Raw genomic sequence first — 21,440 nt, forward strand, 5'->3', positions numbered from 1 at the left:
AGCTTAAAAATTTCCGAAGGATATTTTCACAGGCACTAAATTACTATGGTCAGAATACGTCTCTTAGTCAAATATTTTTTATTCTACCAAAAGAAAAAAAATCTAATTTACTTACAGCATGTGTGAGTATTAGGAGGCTTCTTAGGAACAACTGCTCTTTTCCTTTTGACAGCACTGGCCCCTTGTTAGAGGCTGCAGCTGAGAGATTTTGGTGTGCAGCACTTGCCTCAATTTTTTTTTCTATAAATTTTATCAAATATTTAAGATACTTGTGAGCAGATACAGTTAATACTTAATAGTCTTATTTTACTGATTATTCTTGAATGTTATTTTTCACAAATGGTCATTTAACAGTTTTGTAGCTGAAAACTGCCAATGAACAAAGAAATTAACTGGGTTCTTCCAGGATCTTGGCGTTAATGTGTTAAGACTGTTGGCTACTGTAAACTACCAACTTCCAACCATGTGTGTAATTAGATTATGCTATTTGTTTAGTTCTACTTTTTGATAATTTACCGTTTTAAGATATCAGCGCGATTGTAATCAGTGTCATCTGATGACTCTGTATCTTCACTCTCCGAGGTTGAGCTGTCGCGGCTTCTCATATTGCAGTAATCTGTCTAGGAGGAAGCTGCGGTCCCGGGAAACCTTCAAACAGTCTCTTCTGGCTACATCTCAAAGCATCTTGAAAGCATTCATTTTCTAAAAGAAAAAAAGTTTTTGTCTACTATTGTATCTAGCCCAGTTAATAACAATATGATTTTAGTGAGTTTTTATTGTTGCATTTTCATATTCTCAAATAACAGTACTCTGCCATGCCAGATTGATGGTGACTGGTGCAGAACGTTAGACATGTTAGGTAACTCATACAGGACATAGTTAAAATTGTTTATATTTTTTACTCCATTTTTTTGTACTCCATACAAACATTGAAATATCCAAATAATCTAAACACCCAAACTTTCACATTTACAATACGGTATTTGACTATTTTGTATATGTTTTATAAATTAAAACTACACAATGCCTGTTATCGAATAGAAACACAATTTTTAAGCTACCTTTACAAATAACAAAGTTATAAAGGTTTGAAATTCAAGATTAGACAGAGAAAGATACTGGCATGTGACGTCACACGCCAGTACCGCCATACTTGCTGCATAGAGAAAAGCGTTTGAGAAAGAGACAGGTATTATAGATTTTTCAAAAATCACTTAAATCCAATTTTCAACCGATTTAAATTTTCTCTTTGCTAAACACTAGAGAGTGTTTATCTATATTTTCGTAATAATATTAAGATATGGCAAAATCAGGAGTTGTCAAATACGAGTTATAGGTAGTGCCACAAGAGTTGTAGAGAATGATTTGATTACACACACATAGCTACAACATGTTGTGTAATGACAATGACTACAGGATTTTGACATTTACTCATTCATTTTATTCATTCTTCTCTTGTGCAATCAGTTATTTTTGTATTGTGTGTAATTATTCACTTCAAGTCTCATGCCACTATCTATATAATAAGATAGGATTCTTAGTAGCCTGTAAAGTTTGTCTATAGCTCATTTTGCTAAAGTGACATATTGAAGTTCAACCTTAAGCTACTGTTACACATGCTTGTGACTAGCATGCTTATGAGCATGCCAGTAATGAGCATACCCCGGGACTTTCGGGGCACAAACAATTTGCTAAAGAGTAGACATTAATAGATAGGTTTATTTTGACAAAACATCATATTATGCCTAATTAAATGAATAATTACCTCACTGCGAATTGTAAACTATACTAGTACTTTAGGTTTAGTCCCAAGGCTTATGTTATGAGATAATAATAAAAAAACGTTAATTAATTACCTGCAGTAAATTTAGTACTTTACGATTTTCAAAATAAATTATTAATATCTTTTCTAAATTTCGAACAGTTAAGCAGCGGCGCGGTGTCTTGCTGTAAATATCCATTTTAACCCACTGAATGATTTTTTTACGTCGGCAGTTATAATAGGTGCATATTTAAATTTCTTGAAGAAATCAATTGGTGCATGATGTGTTTGCGATAGCAATTCTACTTCATTGCCTTGTAACAATTCGTTCATGATGTTTAGTGTGCTATAGCCAAAATTTTTATTTAAAACCAAATAAAATTTATTAATAACCGTTTCAAACTTAATTTGATTAAAATTGAAATGATTTCATCTTACAAAGTATTTATATTTTTTGTGTTTTAAATATCATGTATTTTTTTCTAATTGATTAATTATTCATTATGTAGAAACCAGCTAGAGTGCACTCTGTTTTTTAACTCGATACCTACTCTTTGGCTAATGTCAATCATCCATGCTCTGAAAGTCCCAGGGTATGGTAATGAGCATGCTCATGGACTGTTTGCATTTGTTAGCAATAAGGGTGCTAGTTTTGAGTATGCTCCTAAATAAGCATGCTCAAAACAAACACTACGATACACATGCCTTTTATGATTGGTTTTTGGAGTCTTTTTGTATTTTTTATTTCAACTCCAAATTTGTTACTTTTACGGGTATATAGATGTCGCTAGTGCTGCTGCTTAAGTAGCGTAGTAGAAAAAAGCAACCTGAGATATGCGTGCATAGGAGAAAATTGTGTCTAGACTCCTGTCCAGCGGTGGTGTAGGGGGTTATAGCACACATCACGGATTGCTGAGGACCTGGGTTTGATTCCCAGCACTGGTCCCTTTTTCTGGTTTTTCTGTGCATCCATGTCTCAGTTTGTATTTTCAACATGCCTTTTGATCACACATGCTCTCTGCTAGTTCAAAATCAGTGTTGCCACGGCAATTACCGTGTTCTATGGCTTTCAGGCCATAAAATCTCAAAGTCAACGACCTACAGTTGCAACCCTGTGGCCGTTACGGCTTTTCACAAAATTCAACGGTAATAAAATAATGAATTTATAAAAAAAACACTTTTAGTAACTTTTTTTCGTAATCTTTCACTTGCAAGTCTCGTGGCACTACCAATACTAGCATGCTCATTAAGCAAACACATTCACACTTGCTTATTACCTTTCCCCCTTCCACCCAAGCATCAACTAGCATGCTCAATAGTAGCATGTCCTGTACACACATGCAACTAGGTAGCATTTGCTCAATTAGCATGCTTTTGTGCTGCTAATGAGCATGTGTAACAGTAGCTTAAGCCAAATGATATGGCTCTCCTTGACTCTTCTCTTCAATATATTTATCATTTACAATCTAATGTACCTATGGCGCTCACATAAATGAGATATTTCAGTTTCTTTTTAAGGGTAAGGTAATGAGATTTGTAGTTGGTTTCTGGCTCAGGCTCACTGCTGCTGTCGCTAGAGTAGTCCTCTGGAGGGGGCGCGCGCGGGGGCTCCGCCGGCGCGGCGCTACTCATGCTTGCAGCCTCCGTTGCCTGCATGTTGGCAATGGAGCGGCAATACCACCCGTCCAGCATTTTCTGAAAATATATTTAACCACTGATATAATATAATAAAATTATTATATTCATACTAAGACTTTGGAAAAGAAACTAAATAATTACCTACCGTCTGGTCTACTTCATAGAATATATTTTGCTTGAGAGACATGGTCATAGTTTAACAGGTCTGCAGCATTCACAACATCGTAAGCGAGAAGACACAAGTAGGATACAATTACAGTAGTCTGAAGCTTTAAAATTACCAAAATGCTACCAATTTTAACAGTTTTTAACAAACTTACCTTAGTGTAGTTTTCTGACGCCAGTATGATCGTTTTCTATTTACTTTATTTACTACAACACGAGTTAAAGCTAATTTTGTATTCTTAAATATAAATCGATACCATGAAGATTTTCGGCATCCGTTTTAATTACCAAATATTAAACTATTTAGTGCAAACAAAACAGAATAACCATAAATAAAAATACCCACTCACTCATCTTGCTTGACAAATTAATTTGAGAATTTGACGTATCTGTTTTTTTTATTAATAGTGGCCTGTTCGGCTACGAGGCTATTCAGATTCAAGTAGTCTTTGGCGTGGATTCAAGAGTATATGTAAAACCCATAGAGGTAGGCATTACTATAGAGAGCAGGCAGCTTAATGCCAAACTTACCCGATTATTACTATTATTACTTTTGTGTATAAACAGCCCACAGGTGACTAAAATAAATTGACCAATAGGTGGCGGTGCATTTGGCGCCTATTCGCAAGTTTAGAATGAACTAACACAATTCGAAATAGCCATATTTCCAAAAGAAACAAAACAACAACAAACAAAATGAACAGAATCTGGTTGAGTTTTAAATTAGAATATTTCGAGTTGTATCAGTTTTATTCTAGGTTCATCAAATGCACCGCTGCTTATTGGTCGATTTCTGTGGCTAATATACCAGTCATTTTCAAAAGGCATCTGTCGTTAAACAGCTATTCAAATAAAATGTTATTTAATTTAGTCGGGTGCTAGTTTGTTGTCACTTGTTGTCAATAATTAAAAAAAACAAAAACCCGACTGCCAAAACTAAAAGGAAGAAAATAAGCCTAGTGGTCTAGAACTCTGTTAAGTAGCTAATTTAAACTTCAACACCCATTACTAAGACTTTTTGAGCGTCACGATTTAAATGGGTCCCGACTGTTGAACTTTAAATTAGCTACGTAACAGAGTTCTAGATCACTAGGCTTATTTTTTCCTTTTAGTTTTGGCAGTCGGGTTTTTGATTTTTTTAATTTAATGTTTTATTTGACACTTTTTTGATATTTATGTGAAAACGGTAGATTAAAAGTATTATAACCCATATACTTAGAATGGGCTAATTATTAGCTTTCATTTGATACCCATATTGTTACAATACAAAATATTTTTTTTTTCATTCCTCCGCCATATTTTTTTTCGCAAAAGCCATATTATAATATAACCTATGTCACTGCGACAATTATGACGAATCGAATGATACCTTATATGTTAAAATCCGTCTAGCCGTTTAGGCTGCAGCGAGGACCAAAGAAATGGACATAAATACCCTCATACATACATACATACATACATACGCTAGAAAAAAACATAACCCTCCTTGGTGCAGTTGAGCAAAAATTAGATTAAATCATTGCATTAAGTTTCGTTCATTTTAAAACATTTGAAAATTTTGCCGTTAAGTTTCAAATGTAAAAACAAATGGAGCTTCTCAGGCTTATCTTTTTATAAAAAAAATCGGCTTTTAATTGAAACGTAAATTTACTAAACGTAAACTTTAACTGAACGCTTCCATTAAAGACGTCATTGATTTACATTCAAAAGATTTGCCACTAGATGTCGCTTTAGAATGAGGGAGGAGCAAAGATGAGAATTTTTCTCCTATCACTTCCACTGCCCTAGTTGAATCGCTTCACTTTGGCTAAACAACGGAAACCACGCAATGTAATACGCTATTTAACGGGAAATTTGTTATATACGGCAGTAGAAAATTATAACCCGCTCAGTTTCAGTTAGCAGGAATCTGCTAAGATTTTTCTGTTACTTATATATCTATTTAAATTTTCACAGTTACCTTGCGAATTACATCTCCTGTCAGTCGAAATTGAACCTTAATTGTACCGCATGTGCTGCTTCAGCTGAGTGTGGTGCCGTGCTTGTCGCGGTCAATCGGTGCCGGATTTGTTCCTCGTGTTGTGATGGCTCTCGGAAGTGAAGTGAATGAGAACTCTTCAAAAAATACTTCCCAAAAAGTGAAAAATAGTTCGACTGGTAGCAATGTGAAGGACAAGAGTGGTAGCGAGAATGTTATCAAGGGTAAGTTTTAACTTTATAAATGTTCATGCATTCAGTTATGTAACATTGAGTATGGTTATTACCAGAACTCAATATTTTAACTTTGTTACCTTTGTCGTACAAAGTGCATTCAGTTAAATTTTTAAGTCATGTGACTAAAATTTGGTTCTGCATCATGTGATCAATTCTCTCATGTGCACTTTGCACACATTTTTGCTACCTAAGTAGTAACTAGGGAGCATGCAGGTATCCTCTTTTTCGTCCTCTATTTTACGTACTTAGAGTACGTATGTAGAGTAATATTTTTAGTTGCCAAGGACAGATGGTAGGCCTATACAGTATACTATAACTATGTAATACTTATAAGTAGTTGTGTAATGATTGCATATTCAAAATAAAATGATCATGCTTATCACTTTGATACATAATATATTTGTATATACTTACATTTAAAAATAATTCTGAAAATAAGTTCCTTTTTTTTCTAGCTTTAACTATCTAGTATTAATGGAGCTAAGCATGATGGACTTTATTTAAAATCTTTCCATTGTACAGTGCTATGGCATTTTAAAATGTATGTAAATACATGCACAATCAATAAATTATGCTTGCAAATGAAAATGCAGTATTGGCATGACCTATGGTGCCCTTCAGTTCTAACTTTTCTTAATTATAATTTAAGTAATTACATGGCTTATGTAAGCAAAGTACAAAATTTATATTTCACACATGAACTGAAGTAGGTTGAATACTGAATTACACTAATTTTGCTGTACTCAAGGTTCGGGAAATAAGCAATCATTTGATTTGACATGGCTAAAGTACCTATACATTTTTTGTAGCATAATTTTGAAACCATTGCTTTGATAACAGAGACTGACAAACAGGATTTCATTTCAAGGAAACAATATAAAGAAGTCTGTGATAAATTGCAGCCAGGAAACTCCCTACATATGGTACAAATTAGATCTGCTTTATGATTTAGTCCCTATATCCTGTTAAATCCGAGTGTTGCAATTTAGAATTTATTAAAAAATCTTATAATTATAAACTTTCATATAATAAAACTTGTTAGTTTTTCATTAGACAGGCCTTTGCATCCAGACGTGGCTTCAGTGCAAAGGAGTGTAAAATTTGTAGTGTGGTGTATATAACTGAGGCTCCCCATGAGGCTGACATAGTCACATTTGGTGTACTAAAGCCTCGTTAAAATACTAGATAAAAAAAACTTGTTAGTTTAAATTTCCATAAAATTTGTTGTTGTTTTAAATAATTTTACTTTTATAATTTAACTTTGGAATATATATTTTATTTAAACAAACACATTATTGAAAAGGTACAATTGAAGTACTTATACTAAACTATCCTAAAAATAACAACTATATGTACAATTCCCCCAAGTCTTGTCCCTGCGGAAATACTGTGCTATTTTTATTTGCTTATTATGTGCTATTTCTCTTTGACTATGGTTAATTTTCACTGAAATCAGTATGTGAAGTTTTGGATTTACCTACTTAACCATCTTTTGTGAATGTTGTTGATAGGTATAAGTTGTAGCGGGCTGTTTTCCGCAACTCGACGTCTGGGTGGCCCATTTTGCGTGATTCATTGAATGTTGTTGATCATTTTAACAGTTTTTTTTGTTATGGCTGACTAAATTCACATGGAATTGGCTTTAATTAAAAAGGCTTTGGAAACCTATCCATGCAGATAGAGATACATCCACTATGATACTTCACTATCATACTTACTTATTTCCTTATTAGATACCTTGTATATTTAGGACTGTTTATACATCTGATATTAATGTATAGTTATAGCTACAGTAGAAAAATCTCAATTGTCGTTCCTGAGAAGCATAACACTGCAAGTGCCATTTCCAAAACTTTACAGACGTGTTTTTGTGTCAAATTGTAGCATACAAGCATACCCAACAATTAGGGTGGTAAAACCGAAAATAGTAAAATGTGGCAGTTATGCTTCTCAGGTACTTACGGATTATAATGTCTCTTTGTAAAAAAAAACCTACAAAAGTATTATAATAGTCATTGTTATTTTTCATTAATGCAAAAATGTCTTGTGCTGTGTTTGGCTACTTATAGAATACATTCATTATTCATAAAGCAATCCTTTTTTAAAATGTAATTTATATCCGGTGTAGTTGTTGAGTGGGACTACCTATTTTAGTTTTGCCTCATTTAAGGCCTATTTAGTTTACTAAAGTGTCATAATACTGTGCATAGATTTCTCCTACAGGCAAGTGTAAACTTCTGGTGTAGGGCTATTTTCATTTGTATGATTTTCTTGTAAGATTCAGGAACTATTGAGTTTTGATCTTAGCAGTATGACATGCACTAAAAATAGAGGTACTTACAAATAACACAGCCTACTCCTGTCTGGTCTGTTGCTTTTTTTTTTAGGGTTACATAGCCCAACAAGCTACCCTTATTGTCTTGCCATGTCCGCCTGTCTGTCCATTTGCGTTTAGGCTCAGAGGCACTGTCCTAGAAGCTGATGATAATCCATCAACATTTGATAGGGCTGCTAATTACCTCTCAAAATGACCTTAATAACTTTAGGTTCAGTAAAAATACCTAGATTTTGAGTTAATGTCATTTAGAATAAAACTAAATTTTCCTCCATTAGTTAGCTTAGGTTTTTTTACCAAATGCCTCAAATACACCATAACAGCCTAAGGAAAGAATTCAGAAAATCTAATCTTTGACAAATATTCTTGAAACATATAGTAATTAATACAGGGTTATTGGTAATTCGACGTATTCCCGATCCCGTTAGGAGGTGATAGGGGTGTCTATTTGGGATAATTTTAACCCCCATATGCATTATGCAAAAGTGAACTATTTTTGAGTTATCATGTTCTTTCATCATCATCATTTGTTTGGAATTCCTTAAGAACTTTCATCCCCATATTTTCAAGTAAATAGGTCGAAATTTGAAAAGCGCCGGAACAAATGTTTTTTAGGGTTCCGTAGCTCAAGAGGAAGAAATAGAACCCTTATAGGATCACTTTGCTGTCCGTCCGTCCGTATGTCAAGACCCTTTATCTCGTAAAGCGGAGTATCGGTATCGAGTTGAAATTGCAACCCTAAACTCAGGTCAATAGGGCCGAAAGCTGTGAAAAAATCAAACTTCTAAGTCAAGGCAATCAAAAGCTACAGTCATTAAAAAGGTGTTTCCATGTAAATCACCTTATCAAAACTTGGAATTTTGCATAAAGGTAGCTCTTATAGCTTAATAAATAAGAAAAATCTGAAAATTATAATTTTTCATGTCTGACTGTCTATGTCAATAAGCCATCTAAAATGAAAACCCACATTGCGTACATTTTGCTTGACCGTAGAAGGCTCTGCTAACACTGCATCATCTCTGCTAACATCACCTCGGAGGTAAAATTTTCAAAATCACTTGAACAAATATCTATTTATTATTTCTTATAAGTGCCCAAATGCCAAGTTTCATAAAGAACCATCGATTTATCTTCGACAATGACGATCTTCCATATAAAGTTTCATCCCCTATTTCACCCCCTCACAGGAAGAATTATAAAAAACGCGCGAATAAATATCTCGTTATCTCTTATCATGTGCCCAAATGCCAAGTTTCATAAAGAACCAACGATTTATCTTCGACAACAACGATCTTCCATATAAAGTTTCATCCCCTATGTCACCCCCTCGCAGGAAGAGTGTTAAAAACCGCGCGAACAAATATCTATTTATCTCTTACCACGTGCCCAAATGCCAAGTTTCATAGAGAACCATTGATTTATCTTCGACAATGACGATCTTCCATACTTATAAACTTTCGTCCCCTATTTCACCCCCTCACAGGAAGAATTAAAAAAAACACGTGAACAAATATCTATTTACCTCTTATCAAGTGCCGAAATGGCAAGTTTAATAAAGATTCATCGCTTTATCTTCGATAATGACGACCTTCCATATAAATTTTCATCCCCTATTTCACCCCCTCACAGGTCAAATTTTCAAAAAAGCTCAAACAAATATTGATTTATTTCTTATTAAGTGCCTAAAAGCCAAGTTTCATGGTTTTATCTTCGACTTTCTTATTCATCCCCTATTTCAACCCCTTAAAGCCCCTTTTTCACGATAAAAGATAGCCTCTGATGTTCTTTCCCAAGGTCTATTCTATATCTGTACCAAATTTCATCAAAATCGGTTTAGCGGTTTAGGCGTGAAAGCGTAACAGACGGACAGACAGACAGACAGACATACTTTCGCATTTATAATATTAAGTATGGATATGGATATAGTAGGACTAATAAAGTAAGAAAAGTAGAACCAACCTTATACCCTCAGTTCAGTTATTGATATTATAATCAGTGATCGGATTAGGTAGTGCCATTTCGGGTGAATACCGTAAACATTGTACATATCATGGATAAGACTCGGGATTCCGGGACTCGTGTTTTTACACAAAAAATTCCTGGCATGTCATTAATTGAAGTAGATAATATAAGAAAACGCAAAATAAAAGATTTTGTCATTGTAATGCAAATACATCGTTTATTTATCAGTAATGATAAATAAACTACTATTTTTATAAAAATAGTCGCAATAAGATGATCGCAAAGTCCGATAAACAAGCCCAAGTCGTTGATTAAACCAGTCACTTAATAATGTGTGCAAACTTAACCAACCGAAGAACAATAGTAACCTTAAAACACGTACCTAATTATTTTAACTCAATATGAGATATTTTTCCAATGACGTCAATTGTATTTAATCAATCGTCAAAGAAAGAACTGCCCAGCCCAGTCTTAAAATAAAAAGTCTTAAAAAGGTTCATCGCTACATGATAGCTTTGTTACTCTCTTAAATATTCTTTGCGAAGATATTTTACAATTTAAACATTAGATTATCTTGCTTACTATCAATAAATTGTAACAAAAAATAAAGTATCAAGTATAAGTGTAGTCCGGCAAACCAAATGTAATATGAAAATGATGTAAATTAACTTTAAGCTTTTCATATGCAATCTCGGGGTTAAAAGCTATATCCATACTAAGCTTACGCACCGAAGTCCCGCGAAATGGCACTACCTAATCCGATCACTGATTATAATGGATCGTTCACAAGCATATTTGAGGAAAAACTCACACACTTAATTGAAGGATGAGGATAAATGCGAAAGTTTTTAAATCTGTTTGTTTGTTTGTTACCTCTTCACTTCTAAACCAATGAACCGATTTAGATGAAATTCGTTATACAAATGGTTTGAGTCCCGGGGAACGAGATAGGATAGTATTTATCCCGGAAAATTGCATAGTTTCCTCGGGATAGCGATAAACGAATTCAACGAAGACGGAGTAAAAAAAGAACCGTTTATCTCACTTATACTTGGTACGATAGGGTAGCCTTAACTAACTGAATCACCTCTATTTTCATTTTTGGGGACTGGGATCTACCAAATGACACAATAAATCTATTTAATACGTCTAATAGGCTATTGAGTTTTTGTGTCACATACCTACAATTTAACTCTAACAGACTGAAATATGTTCAGTTCTACCACTTTCACAATTACGATTTTATATAAAGCAAATAAATGAAAATATGTTTTATTACTTTCATCAGTTGCATTGCAACAGGTTGCAACAACGCGATTGAAATAAATAAAGGAATAAAATAGATATTAATAGCTACCTAACCGATCGCAATGCAAATGATTATTGCGTACTCCACTCCGGCGTTAACAACTAATGAGGTATTTACACTTCAGTAGTTTATTTAAAAACACATCAGACCAAGAAAATAAGATATGTGATTTTCTTTTCATCAGGGATTCATTGCGTGTTCCGACTAATTAATTTGGGACCCCGTAAGTTCCTGAATCGGTTAAACAATATACAATTTCCATGTACAAGGGTTAATGATTCTTTTAATTTTAGTTAACTTCCAGCGAATATTACCTTAAAGTTAAAAAAATAAGTTGGCCATTGCCGAAACATCAGTCATTAACTTTTTCCAGGCACCAGTGCCCTTAAAATCTCGCAATTCGCGTTAAAATCTCAATTTGTATGCAAACACGAACATCGCAAATGCTCCGCTAGAGGCGCTGTTCGTGTTTCCATACAAATTTCAACGCGAACGCGATCGAGATGTACCTATTTTGTAACCGAAAACTTACACTAAGGATACTGAAACATTTGTTTAACTCTATTTCAGTCAGTTCCGACTCGTGCACTATAGTTAAACGTTTTAAATCATCCACGACATTTCAAGGCGGCGGATTGGATAGTTGAATTACGAAATTCTTCAATAGCAAACTGGCGATTTCATGTTTTAATCGACTTTGCCAAGAATACAAGTCTAATTAACTCGATAAATTACTTAATGTTTTTGTACCTACTATCCACTTGCTTACGAAAAACCCGTGGGTCCATATGATATTACAAAAAAGCAGGTTGAAATAGATTAAGCCCCCCCCAGCTTTTACTTACACGTGGTTATCATATGTTTGTCAAAGGTATCTTTGACACAGTGGGCTGGGCGTATCATTCAGCCGGGAGACATGATTAATTACTAAATTAAATTACGTTTGTTGTTCGTAAAAAAGCCGTGGTGGCCTAGTGGTTTGACCTATCGCCTCTCAAGCAGAGGGTCGTGGGTTCGAACTCCGGCTCGCACCTCTGAGTTTTTCGAAATTCATATACGGAATTACATTTGAAATTTACCACGAGCTTTGCGGTGAAGGAAAACATTGTGAGGAAACCTGCACAAACCTGCGAAGCGATTCAATGGTGCGTGCGAAGTTCCCAATCCGCACTGGGCCCGCGTGGGAACTATGGCCCAAGCCCTCTTGTTCTGAGAGGAGGCCTGTGCCCAGCAGTGGGACGTATATAGGCTGTAATGATTTGTTGTTCGTATTCGTAACGATACGATGGCAAAACGACCGCAGTATCGCGATAAGAATGTGATGTGATCCACAAAGATTCGTTAAAATAAAACTCGTCACGTCACGTCATCACAGTTCATGTAAAAATTGGTCAAGTGCGAGTCGGACTCATACATGAAGGGTTCCGTAAACAGTTCAGTAAAAGCTTTTCTTAAAATTCTTCTAATATAAGTTTTTTTGCTGACTGTACTTTATGCCCCTGGTTACCAAAGTACTCGTCAAGACGACAAACGAGTCCAAACTCGATGCGGTCGTGTCGTTTATCACAGAGTGTCTATGGTCACTCGCTAGCTTTATCATCAGATCAACTCCATGTTATAATAATATTGCATTGTCATCGAATTTATACATGCGTGTAAAATTTCAGCTCAATCGGTTGAAGATATCCACTTTTAATATGAGTTGAAAGATTCCACCCGAGCAAACATAGTTACATTAGGTACACTACACTGCAAATAAATATAATGTTTTTGTTAAAAATTTCATTTTTAATACAAGCTTTTTTTGCCGAATGTACTTTTTGTTGACTGTACTTGCATTGTCGTCTAAACTACATCTGTACCAAATTTCAAGTCGGTACTATTAACTATTGAGGAGTTCCCTCCTGCAGAGGCGATCCTGGCAGGACCACCAAGATGTCACTACTAGATTATCGTATTGTCACCAAACTTACATAATTATGCAAAATTTCAAGTCGATCGGACCACTGGAAGTGGGTCAAATTTAGATTTGACCCAAATAAACAATAAATAAATAAATAAACAAACAGGGCAAGCTAAAGCTAAAGAAAAGCAATTTGTATTCTCATCCTCTTTGGTTCTGGCTATTTGCTTCTGAAGCCATTGCCCGCAAAAAAAAATCTGTCAGCGCGGTTCATTCGCGGGAAATTCTTTGGACTTCATATGTTGTGTAATTAAATAATAAGAAGCTCGACTAGTGTGAATAAATTTTAAACTGTATTATAAACCTTGTAAATAGTGTTAAATACTTAGTATGATTTTTTTTAGTGTATAAAACATTAAAATCGCAAACTTAAAGGTAAATATTCAAACGACATAGCTACCCGTTGCTAGGTTACTCGGTCGCCTTAGCAACTGCTAATAACGCCTAGCAACCAAAAAACGCCTAAAAAAACACGTTTCTTGTATGGCGACTCCCTTTAATTTGTAACTTTATTTTATTTTTAGTATTTGTTGTTATAGCGGCCACAGTAATACATAATCTGTGAAATTTTCAAGTGTCTAACTTTTACGGCTTCAGAGATCGGCTTCTGTGACAGACGGACGGACAGGCAGACAGACAGACAGACAGACAGCGGAGTCTCTGTAATAGGGTCCCGTTTGCACCCTTTGGGTACGGAACCCTAAAAAGGTACGGAAACAGAACGGAAATGGCATGGCATTTTGTGGATGTTAAAACATAAGTAAAGAAATGAGGGCTATCGTTTTTTGTCTCACTAGATGGCGCACTGTTGCGTGAGGTTTTTAAGTATGGCTTTCAAAGTCTGTTATAACGGGCGTGAAAACAAAGTTTAGATTAAAATCATATTTAATACACCTTAAAACCGTACCATAAAAATATCGAGCATGCCACTGTTGCATAGTCCCCGTTTTGTTCGGAAGAAAGGGAGGACAAAGGTTTCCGAAAGACAAAACTGTCTCAAAACACAGACATTCATTGCCCCGGAACGCATGTTTGCCATAATTAATTTCAGATATTGCAAAATATTCACCAAATTATTCTAATTATAAATAAACCCGCGTAGCTCACCCAAAAACTATGAGATTTGACATTTCGGAGACCTCACGCTACACTAGCGCCTCTAGTGGCGAATTCATACGCGATAGCCCTCATTGAAGAAAAAAATCATAAGGCATGTACTTTCAAAATAGATAAATTACGGCGCGAGTAAGCTATACAATACATACATTTAAGCTATAGACACTACTAAATAAAATTGCTTTAGTTAGGTACAGACAAGGCATGGTCGGCAGCAGACAATTTATGATTCGAACGCAAAACACGCATGTCTACTTGGATCAGAAGATGTGTGTTGCATATGGTAATTTTCCCATGTGCACCAATGTTTTTTATTTAACTATGTAGAAATATGCATCAATATCACCTCTTTACATTGCGTCTCTAACTTTAGTTGAGTTTTCGTTCCATCCTTCGTTCCATCGTTCCTTGATATTTTATTTTACTTGCATAATTTGATTCCGCTGACTGCAGAGCTTCAGTATTAGATTTGTTTAAGTGACTTAATACGGAGGTTTCTAGTGTGAACCTTAAGGTTTTCTTTCAAGTAGGTATAATACCTACTGAAGATCGTGTCTCGTGAGAAGCATATCTTAAAAATGCTTATTTAAAATCAAGCATCGATTTCTTCCAATTTTATCATTTAACGTTGAACTCGCATTTAGAATTTTTCTTATCGGATGTCGTTTGCAGGTTTGATTTAACCATGATAGTTTACACATCAGATAAGATTGATAAGTATTCTGCTTTAAAGATAAGGTAGGTATAACGTACCTATAGCTGCCCGCGATAGGTAAGTACTTTTTCTAATACGTTTACCAACTCCCACTGTAACGCGTGAGTAAGTCCGTAAAAGGCAGGGGGACATGATTGACTTATTGAAATTTGTCTTTGGTGTTACTCGTAGCTGCAACTCGCTCAATTTGTATATGAATACTGGACGCTACAGTTATTTCTAACAATTGGTGTCATGTTACGAAATTCGGCGGTGGTCGTGAGTGACCACTTTGAGACGAGGTGTTATTTCACCAATACGCATAAGCGTCTGAAATCAGAGAAACCTGTAATCAAACGCTGTACGCTGGCCTGCTGTGTGGTATAATAACGCCAGAAGCGCTGGTTATCGAAGTTTTCATAATAATATGTATGTGGTACCTGCAAAAATTAAAATACTTATCACCTCGATCCTTGAATATTTAATTGGCTCATGATTTGATGCCTGTCGAACAGTGATCGGCCGTTGGCACCGGTTGGCTTGTTACTCGCCCAATTAACTGTTGTTAGTAGGATGTCATTTGAATCCACTGCTATATGCATTGAACGACATTTATTACTCTGCAATTCGAGTTTTTTTGCCATTATGTACTCTTGAATAAACGTACCTACTACTCAGCACGATCAGCTAGTTAATGCCTTTTATTTCCATTAATGTATCTAGTTAATTGGGACGACAAAATTCAACGTGGACTGGTACACTTCAGTAACAGAGCAGATCCAGGCGGTTCTACTAGGATTGGCATGTTGATTTAAATTTAGAACAGCCGGAAATACAACGAAGTATGAAAATGGAGCGCTGGATCATTGTAGGTAGGTAGGTATTTTACGGACCAAACTATCGCCGCGACGAGATGTTGACATAACTTGTTGTGCACTCGAAGTACGACGAGACAACTGGCTATATTTAAAATAACAACGGTACTAGTCAGAACAAAAGATCCCGTGTGTCGAATGCTGATTACAATACATAATAATGAGCGATATTAAAGACGCTTTCAACGCAGCCAAGTAGGTAGGGTAGGTACAAGAACTCTATTCTTTCCACAAGTGACTGCACTATTCAGTTAGGTTTCGTAAATTTTAAGGTAAGGTACAATAGATGTCAATGTTAGGCACGTTATTATAATTCGTGCTTGGTGCTTGCGACTTTAACCTTGATATTGACTTGGCAACAAAACATTGAGAACTAGGTGTACAGAATAGATGCCTCTGTTACTCTGCAACAATGCCAAAAAATTTAATGCGGCAAATTTAAAACACGAATCCTAAGATCAGTCTGCCTGCAATCCCTAACGTAAACATTATCAAGTATGTCGCATACCGAGATAATCGCTTCTATCGAATCGATTCGAATTCAATCTATACATACGATAGAATAATTAAAAAAGTATTCATTGAAGCCTTACACTATAACTGCAGGCAACTGATTAAACAAACCCTACTTATAATTATTTTTCAATAAGTAGGTATATCTTTTTTAGTTCTGTCGTGTTAGTGATAGAAAAATTAAAACCTTTATTCATTGAAGCTTTACGCTGTAACTGCAAGCATGTGTAACTGCACAACATAATTTCACCTGGAGAGATAAAGAAGGAAATCATTTATTGCCGCAAAGTAAAAAATTAAAAAACAGTTAAAAAAGAAAACATACTTACCTTATACTTACACTAAATCTATCAGTAAATAAAAATGTTTTTTGTGGCAAAAGGAGCGGACAACATTTGCTGCCAGAGCAAGCGTAAGCCTGCATTGCGCAGCGAGATATGGGATTAAACTAGGGACAAACCCTAGTTACTTACTTTTTTCTAAATGTGTATATACAATATACACATTTAGATTTTTGGCTCTATCGTTATCATAATGCTTTTGCGAATGTCGATGTTGAATAAGGCACTAAGAGTAACCTTGCCCCCCTACTCGTTCCTCCCCAGCTCGATGCTAGCCAAACGCCAATTAATTTATGAACATAAAAAAATTTAACTTACTTAAAACTATAAACTATGTTAAACTTCACATTTGCCTCAACATGTATGTATGGTTATATATCTAGACATGCGGTAGCGTTTCAAGCCAAGTTCAAGCTAACAGAACTGGCTAGCAGCACCGTGTGTAATTTTACCCGAACCATTTGGAGCCACTTTTGGCCCCCACATAACTATTTCACATAAACGTGTCAAATTTGGGTCATTTATTGAGACTTGCGAGATACATAGGTATAGGTACCTATTAGCGAGCTGTTTTCCGCAACTCGTCGTCTAAGTGCCTATTTTGCGTGATTAGGCTGTAGGCACTATTCATGCCAGCCTAGCTCCTGGACGAAGCCTAGCAGACCACTCACGTTGCCGGCGACTTCCTGCAGTGACCCCGATGATCCGAGGTGTACTGCCCTGTACTGTAGTTCGCCACACCAGAGCATTCCAGAAAGATGTGAGTGGCTGTCTCTTCTGCCTCCATGCATGCTCTGCACAGGGGGCTGTCTGTAACACCTAGATTATGTAAGTGCTTGTTCAGCAAGGCGTGTCCAGTAAGAGCTCCGACCAGCAGTCGGCGTTGATCCATCCTAAGTCCGCGAAGTTTGCGGGACAATCCGGGGTTGATCGTCGGGAGGGCTTCTCTGGTTTGCCTGCATGTATCTAGGTTTGTCCAATAATTGTTGGTGCATTACCTTGGTATTGTGTCGCAGTTTGCTACGCAGCCATCCAAAGGGCAGAGGTAGGTTGGGTTCGGCTCCAAAGACCTTCATCTCCGACCTCCCTCTTGCCAATCGGTCGGCCGCGTCGTTACCTCGCGATCCACTGTGTCCTTTTATCCATTGTAGTGTTATGGTGTTTGTCTCACTTACCAACGTCAGAGCTCGATGGCACTCGTAGATTAGCCCTGATGTCATTGTGTCGCTCTGCAGGGCTTGCAAGACCGATTTGCTGTCAGACAGTATACGGATAGGAAAATCCTGTACCTTTCTGGAGTCAATCGCTGCAGTTGCCATTATGATTCCCATACATTCCGCTTGGAAGACGGTATTATGGGCGGGCTCCTAGTGGCGTTGATATGTTGATATTCAGGTCCTCTGAGTGTGCCTCAGAGCCTTTGTATTTTTTATCGAATACGTACTGTTTGGGTATCCTGTCGGTGACCGCCTCAAAGAGTGGTTCCCTGTGTACCAGTTCATGCCATGCAAGCCAGCCTCTGGAATCGTTGCAGCTTTGCTTCGACTTTGATTAGTTTGGTTCGTGGCCACCAAACCACTGCACCATAGCTGATTTTTCGAGATACATATGTGTTTTAAATTTCATAAACATACCTCTAACGGTTATTTAGATATAGATCCAGAAATCGTAATTTTTATCACTGACTCACCTATCAAAATTCTAACCCAGTTCCAGATGACCTAGAAAGTTCAAATTTGGCATCCAGATAGGTAGTCGAGTGAATACAAAGAAATAAATCAGAAACTAGTAATTTTTTATAATTTTATTATAATTTTTAAGGGTGCGTACAAAAACGTAACGATCGATATTTTGATATATTTATCGAGCTTTTGATATATTTTCACTGGATATAACGATTAAAGGATATAATGCACTTTTGATATAACAATATTTGATATATTCTCATGTAATATAATTGTCAACAGATATAATGAACTTGTAATATAACAACTATTAATCTAACAGTCATAACGTATAACATACATGGGATATAACTTCGATCGATATAAAGCACAGTTGGTATAATGTACTATTGGCATAATCTAGAATACATACTACATGCAACGATTGATATAATTTTCATTTGATATAATGCAATTCATCTTTAAAATCAAACATTTATATTGTTATTAATTCGATTTGATGCACTTTGGGTTAGGTTAGTTTACGACGACGAGCGAAGCGAGGAGGAGTGTTAGGTGGAACTGTGACATTACAGCGCGCGAGCCAAGCGAGCGAAGCGAGCATGCCGCGGCAGCGGCCGGCGAAGCGCCAGAACCGCTATAATACTATAGTTTTTTATTATTAATTAATAAAACAAAAATAAGTGCATATATTTTCCTTCTAAACAGATTGCAACCGAAAAAAAATATATCACAAAACATTATAATACTAATACTTATATCCAATATACATTATATCCATTAAACGTTATATCAAAAATGTATAATACTATTTGAACATTATAAGCCATGAAATTATACTGATTGTTGTTATACTAAAGATTAATGTCCCTTGACTTGAGTGATTATATCCAATGAAATTATATTAAATGTTGTTATATCCAGTGAAGATATGTATATCAAAAGTTGTTATACCAATCATTACACACCCAAATTTTAAATTAAATTATTTCTGTACAAAAAGTAATGATATCCCATCAAAACATAAATGTAAAATTAGAGCCAAGTTCAATATTATAGTATATGCCTTGATTGTTGACTTTAACGACAAAAGAAGTGAGATCTAAATAAGTGCCAAGGTACCAAGTTCAATGGTCTGTCCTGAAATTTATTTATAACAATAAAAAATCTTTTATAACAACTTAAAATATCATTTTTTCTTATAACTTGGATTATATATTGAAGCATATGGTCGGACTTGGCTAGTTTTCATATACGAATTATATTCGCAAGTTTTTAAGCTATAAGTTCTTATTTTATTCTTCCGAAAATTTGCGTTGCTGGTAGAAACTAGCCATCGAACATAGGGCTCTTCCATGGCTGTTTTAGTAGGTACTTAATAAATTCGTATATGAGAACTAGCCAAGTCAGACCTTAGGCTTCAATATATTATCCTAAGTTATAAGTAAAAATTATATTTTAAGTTTTTATAAAATACTTTATATTGTTATAAATAAATTTCAGGACTGACCATTGAACTTGGCACCTTGGCGCTTATTTAGATCTCACTTCTTTTGTCGGTAAAGTCAAGAATCAAGGCATACTCGTATAACATAATATTGAACTTGGCTCTTACAAGTATTTCACATTTATGTTTTGATGGGATAAGTACGTATATTACATTACATGTTACACATTGCATATCATCTGAATGCATAGAAGCAGAATTCTTGACCCAATATTGATTCTGTCCATTCTAATCATTTTGTTTTGAACCTAACTACAATAGTTAGGTTAGGGGGGGGGTTTAGGGGGGTATAATCATATAATAATACTACTGTACGGATCGCAGCAATCAACCTGAGGCCGTATTGCCTAACGTTTCTGGCGCTCGCGATCGCAATCAAATGACAGTAGTTTTTGTATGCGAAATCTGTCATTTGATTGCGATCTGGTTAGATCTGCAAATACGATCCCTGTTTATATGTAAGAACTAGCGTTTACCAGCGGCTTCGCACGCGTAAATTATTAAATACAGCAGTTGAATTGAAATTCCGGGATTTTATTAAATTCTCGTGAGAATTCCCTAAAATTACATCGTGGTTTTCATTTACTTTAAATTAAAACACCCATGCCAAATTTCATGACTAAACCCAGCGGTTGTTATTTCGAGATTTTATCCTTATCCCGTGGGAACATCGGGATAAAAAGTAGCCTATGTGTTATTCCAGATGTCCAGCTACCTACATACCAAATTTCATGACTAAGCCTAGCGGTGGTTATTTCGAGATTTTATCCCTATCCCGTGGGAATATCGGGATAAAAAGTAGCCTATGTGTTATTCCAGATATCCAGCTATCTACATACCAAATTTCATGACTAAGCCCAGCAGTTATTATCCCTATCCCGTTGGAATATCGGGATAAAAAGTATCCTATGTTTTAATCCAGGTTATAAACTAACTTTTTACCAAATTTCATCCAAATCCGTTCAGCCGTTTCAGCGTGAAGAAGTAACAAACATACTCACTCACTCACAAACTTTCACATTTATAACTAGCTTTTACCCGCGGCTTCGCACGTGTATACTATTCGGTCTGGTAGTTGCAATTGAAATTTTCGGAATTTTACAAAATTTCCCCTGGAAATTTCCAAAATTTATATCGTGGTCTTCATTGAGGTTGTGTTGTGAATAACTGTACAAAATTCAAGACTCTAAACCCAGTGCTAAAATTTCAAAAATTTTCCCTATCCAAATTCAAATTCATATCATTTATTCAGTAAATAGGCCGCAATGGGCACTTTTACACGTCATTTTTTTAAATACCAGCACTTTCGGAAAGACCATCATTGCCAAGAAGAATGCGCCGCAAGAAGCTTGGCAGAAAGT

The 21,440-nt window shown here is 35.7% G+C and overlaps 2 protein-coding genes across 2 annotated transcripts in view; one reads left to right on the top strand and one right to left on the bottom strand.

Annotated features, from left to right (window-relative positions):
• LOC141437467 (uncharacterized) overlaps nucleotides 1-3,738 on the bottom strand; it is a 20,799-nt gene extending 17,061 nt beyond the window's left edge. The window contains exons 1-2 of the mRNA XM_074100870.1: nucleotides 3,721-3,738; nucleotides 3,251-3,457 (exon numbers count right to left, since the gene is read on the bottom strand). Of these exons, the coding sequence (XP_073956971.1) occupies nucleotides 3,251-3,454 (204 nt within the window). The 5' untranslated portion in view covers nucleotides 3,455-3,457; nucleotides 3,721-3,738. The remainder of the gene's footprint in view (nucleotides 1-3,250; nucleotides 3,458-3,720) is intronic.
• A 1,806-nt stretch (nucleotides 3,739-5,544) lies between these two features.
• clu (clustered mitochondria protein homolog) overlaps nucleotides 5,545-21,440 on the top strand; it is a 43,945-nt gene continuing 28,049 nt past the window's right edge. The window contains 1 exon segment of the mRNA XM_074099813.1: nucleotides 5,545-5,767. Coding sequence (XP_073955914.1) covers nucleotides 5,650-5,767 — 118 coding nt within the window. The 5' untranslated portion in view covers nucleotides 5,545-5,649.

Source organism: Choristoneura fumiferana, chromosome 17 (assembly GCF_025370935.1).
Source record: "Choristoneura fumiferana chromosome 17, NRCan_CFum_1, whole genome shotgun sequence".
NCBI lineage: Eukaryota > Metazoa > Arthropoda > Insecta > Lepidoptera > Tortricidae > Choristoneura > Choristoneura fumiferana.